Raw genomic sequence first — 5,162 nt, forward strand, 5'->3', positions numbered from 1 at the left:
TTAAAGAGAGAATAGAATAGAACTTTTATTCAAGGTAGTAACTTATTTTCACTCTATGAGGGCGCATTATGCTTATACATCATCCACTACAAAATATTCCATTCTCTTTTTTTATTTATTCTAAGCCAAACATTAATCTCAGCCGTTGAATATATATTCAGCCCATGATTGTTCAAACGTAGGATCTGTCCCGTCTATATTTTCCTGATATAGCCTCGGTGGTGGTGGAGCCGACCTACAAAGAAATTTATAAATGTAAATCAATGATAATATAGATAAAATAACAGAGTCAGTGTATATGTAGAATTAAACTCTAATATTTAATTAGTTAAATTGGTAAATATATATTTGCTATTGGAAACAGCCTCTCTACCCCACAAAGATAGGGGTAAAGTCTACGTACATCCTACCTTCCCCAGATCCCACCCAGAGACGTATGTAGCGTATAAGGTTGGGGTTCAACTGAACCCCAAACTTTGGACGCGGAACCTAAATTTATGTGTAAAAAAATATTAAAATTTCAATAAATAGTAGATATGAACTCCTAATTTTAAAAATATAACGGGTTCAATGCTAAAAATCTATAGATTGAACCCATAAAATTTAAATCCTGGATCCGCCTCTGATTCCACCTATGGGATTACACTTGGTATGTTGTTGTCGTTGTATATATTTGTATTCGGTGTCATATCAAATCAAACAATTTAACCTTAACATATACTCCCTCCGTCCCAAAAAGGTTGTCCAGTTTTGATTTGACCCAAAGTTTAAGAAATAAAAGAAGACTTTTGAAATGTGTGGTCCAAAAGAAGTCTTAGATATTTGTGTGGCTGTAAATTATCTCTAAAAAAGAAAAGAGGACAATCTTTTTGGGACAGACTAAAAAGGAAGGAGGGCAATCTTTTTGGGACAGAGGGAGTAGTTACTTCTTATTTAATATTAAATAGGAGATCTAATAGGTATCACTTAATCATAGTTAAGTAATTATAATGTTCATGTATGAATAATAAAAAACGTTAATTTCTAATGGATACCCCGTCAGATTATGGCTCGACGCTAATAGATTTCCGACGAGAAGTCCGTCAGAAATATTATCGACGAGCCAAATTTCTGACGGATTGCATCGGAAATTAGCATTCTTTAACTCGTGAAATTTTCCGACAGAATCAGTTGGAAACTGGCTAATTAAATATCGAATGCGAGTAAGTATTTTTACAGAATTAAATTCTTACGGTTGAGCTTTTGGATGAGGTAGCATAATCTTAGCTCCACCAGAACAGCTGAATTCTTGACTACTCGGAGCACCTTTTTTAGGACATGAAATGAATGCAGTGCCAGCCAGATTAATGCACAAGGTAACCTCTCTCAAGTAAAAATGACTTTTTTTTTTATCATTAATTGGAATACATGTGAGGTAAACATCAAGGGCAGGAGGAGGAGAAGGAGGAGGGCTTTCGACAAACACCTTACGGACAGCATCAATAATTTCTGTTCTACTAAAAGCCAAGCTATCACATGCAATAATCCCACTTGTTGCCAAGTAATTGAACAAGTTGCCCTTTTCAAACATGTTGTTGATCCCTATTGCTCTGTTGAAGTATACTTGTGGTGTTATTCCCCCACACACTCCATGAGATCTCCACTCGTGCTTCCATAAGTCCCTACTGTTCGAGTTTTCTCTAAGTTGTGGCCAGAATTTTACAAGTTTATCTTCAATTGGTCGAAACTGCAGTGTCATAAAAAAAATACATATATTTAGACAATCAGATCACTTAATAGGTAAGTACTGCATGTCAATATCTTTATAATGAGCATTAAACGATGATCTGATAATAACGGTAACTAGCAGTAGCCTACATACTACATATCACATCTTAGAAATTGTATTGTTAATGTAAATATAGTACTACTTTTGCGCTGTTCGTGTATATGACTTAAATTTGTATAAGAGTGTGTATAACTGTCTAAGTGGTGACCTAAGTGTTTCAAGTGCATTTTTGATTGGCCAAGACTGCAGCGCCATAGAAAATACATATATTTACACGATCGGATCATTAATAAAAAATAAAGGATCATTAATAGGTAGCATATAGTTATTTTTATAAAATGAAGATTAAACAATGATTGATTATGATAGAGCATTAAACAATGATATGATGATAATAGTTAACTGACGTACCTACTCTCACATGTTGAAATTGTACTTTTAATGTAAAAAGTACTTTTGTAGTATTGTTAGTGTATATGACTTAAATCTGAATGTGTGTTGTCTAAGTGGTGGCCTAAATATTTCAAGTGTATTTTCAATCGGTCGAAACAACAGAGTGTGATAAAATAAATATGTGCACGATCAGGTCACCTAATTAGATAACTGCATCAAAATCTTTATAATTAGCCTTTAAAAGGGGGTCAGATAAAAATGATAATTGACCTACTATTACATATTAAAGCTACACTATTAAAGTACAAATATATTTTTACTCTGTTAATACATATACCTTAATTTAGTATAAGAATAGACCTCAGAAATACATTCTTAGAAACTTTTTTACTCTAAGATTAGGAATGGAACGTTATGCAAACAACCCATTCTTCCACCTCTTCCTGGTCTATCTAAATATTCTTTCTTTCTCACTCTCTTTTCCTTGTTTCATTATAAAAAAAATATTTATATAATCTGATCATATATAAGATAGTACATGTAACTTTCTATAATATTAATCAATTGGTACCTCGATAAAAATAATAATACTGAATATGTTACACTATTTCCCCAGACCCCACCTGGTGAATTATACCGGGTATATTGTTGTTGTTGTTGTTATGTTACACTGTTAATTACTTAACCTGTGATATAATTTACAAGTTAGTTATCCATTTACTAGTTTATAATTTACGGTTGGAAGTTCATCGGAATTTGATTCGTCCATGACGTTTTCAACGGATTGTGACTGATTTTTTAGGAAACATCTGTCGGAAATTTAAATCTCCCCTTTTTAGTAGTATGAGACTATCAAATCTCCCCTTTTTAGTAGCATGAGACTATCTTACGCATGACCAAATTATGTAAATATTCTCTTATATCATCAGTGTGTAAAACTTAAAATTATTTCGTGAGTGCAAGATGTGTGGGTCTCTGTGTATATATATGTGTGTATATATATACATAACGGTGTTCTTTGTCCGTTTATTTTTTGATTGCTATAGAGAATTGTTGTCATAAACATATAATATAACAAAACATAAAAAAATAGATTCCACATAAAACTTGACCAAGTGAATGTCATTATAGATCATGACATTTGTCATAGAGAGGTCTAACTGTACCAGTTGATTCCAATTTGGATCTGGTTTGTCGGGGCATGTGATGATTTTTCCGTCTGCATCTGCTGGCCAAAGGCCATGGAGTGTGAATTCACGTTGAGGAATTGGTTCTTGGCACCTGCCCCATGTTGTTCCTTGCCCAGAATTCAGTTCCATACAGTAAGTCGGTGGCCATTGGAGCACATACCTCCAGAGTGCTGGAGTTTGGGAGTCAACAGAATTAATTACAAGTAGCAAAATGAGAAGAAGAAAGAAAGGAAGTTTCTTCATGTTGTGTGTGTGTGTGGAGATTGATTCATTGGTTGAGTTGATTGAAGCAATGGAGGGAGCTTTATAAAGAATACTTATAGGGGTTTTCTCTTCTCTTCCCCCCCCCCCCCCCCCCCCCTCCCCTCCTAACCGTTTAATATTTGAAAGTTATTGGCCCGTCTAATTTTAGTTGGAGCCTTGATGCAACGGTAAAGTTGTCTTTGTGACCTATATATAGATCACGGGTTCGAGCAGTGGAAGCAGCCATTAATGATTGCATTAGAGTAAGTTGTGTACATCACACCTCTTGGGACTAACGCGAGATACTTTGTCCACCGAGCTGCCAGAATCAATTGTGAACATATTTTATATATTCAATTATATATTCAAGTCTTCACGTGTAGGTTTGATTTTTCTTTCATGAATAAATACTAGTAAATTCTCATTTGAAGTAGAATTTAACTTATACACGATGATATCGAGATTGGCTAGCTAGTTATAGCAGGTTAAATTTGACGTTGATTTACGAGGATTGACACTAGAAAAAAATATAAAAATTAGCAACGGACTACCCGTGCCACTAAATTTCAAAAATCTGCAGTTAATTCTATTTACGGATTAGTGACGAATAATAAAAATCATGTTAATTACAGGCTATTTAGTGACGATAGCTAATTCCTATTTTTCTTTTGTAGTGTGATAAAGTCTATCACAATTTGCACGGGATTGATGCGTATAGTAGTTATTGTTATAGTAGAGATAAATTACAATGTTTTGAATAATTACCAAATTAGGATTACAATGGACAATTACCAGTTATTTTATCATAGGTCTCATTTTAACCAAATGGTATAAAAAGACATGTACGCTTTACAGAATTAAGCTATTTGAAATTTCCGTGCTTAACACCAAAAACAAAAAAAAATCGTGGAGAGCATTAGTGTGCTTAACTGGTTACAACAGGTTATATATGAGCGGCATGATCTACGTGGATTCATAGAGCCGACCTCAATGTGCTTGGGATTATACAATACATATTTTTTGTTGCTTGAAACTCTAGAGCACAATTTTATATACTTAACTTTATGTATTAATTTGAATTTCTTTTTTAATCAATTACGTGAAAATACTTCTTCATAGATAGTGAATTAAACTTGAATGACCTATCTGTTCTAATGAATTCTCGTTGAACAAAATAAATACTTACTCTATTTCAATCTATGAGGCACAATTCGGATTTCGAAAGTCAACTGTTTAATTTTGACCGTGAATTCGGACATAGAAATTTTAATTTTTTTGAAACAAAATTTACATATTTAGAAACTACGTAAAAATTATTATAAGTCTCAATAATTGATAATAAAAAATATTTAAAAGATATATTGAGAAGTTACGGTCAAAGAAAAATTTATTTGAATCTCGAAATCAGAAAGATGCCACATAAATTGGGACGGGGAATACATTATTTAGATGCTTTTTTAAGTAAAGAAAAGGGAGCCTTGAAACTTGAAAGGATATAAAAAATATAGAATTTTATAAATAAAGCACGTGAAAATAGTTTTTCATAGTGAATTTGGACTCGAAACATC

The 5,162-nt window shown here is 33.1% G+C and overlaps 1 protein-coding gene across 1 annotated transcript; it reads right to left on the reverse strand.

Annotated features, from left to right (window-relative positions):
• Positions 1 to 3,653, reverse strand: LOC132602834 (intracellular ribonuclease LX-like). Its single transcript, XM_060315619.1, has 3 exons — positions 3,328 to 3,653; positions 1,233 to 1,726; positions 1 to 235 (listed from the first exon to the last, which is right to left on the reverse strand). Exons 1-3 carry the CDS (start codon positions 3,592 to 3,594, stop codon positions 139 to 141), a joined length of 858 nt encoding a protein of 285 aa, XP_060171602.1. The 5' UTR covers positions 3,595 to 3,653; the 3' UTR covers positions 1 to 138.
• Positions 3,654 to 5,162: the final 1,509 nt, after the last annotated feature.

This window comes from Lycium barbarum, chromosome 7 (genome assembly GCF_019175385.1).
Source record: "Lycium barbarum isolate Lr01 chromosome 7, ASM1917538v2, whole genome shotgun sequence".
Lineage (NCBI taxonomy): Eukaryota > Viridiplantae > Streptophyta > Magnoliopsida > Solanales > Solanaceae > Lycium > Lycium barbarum.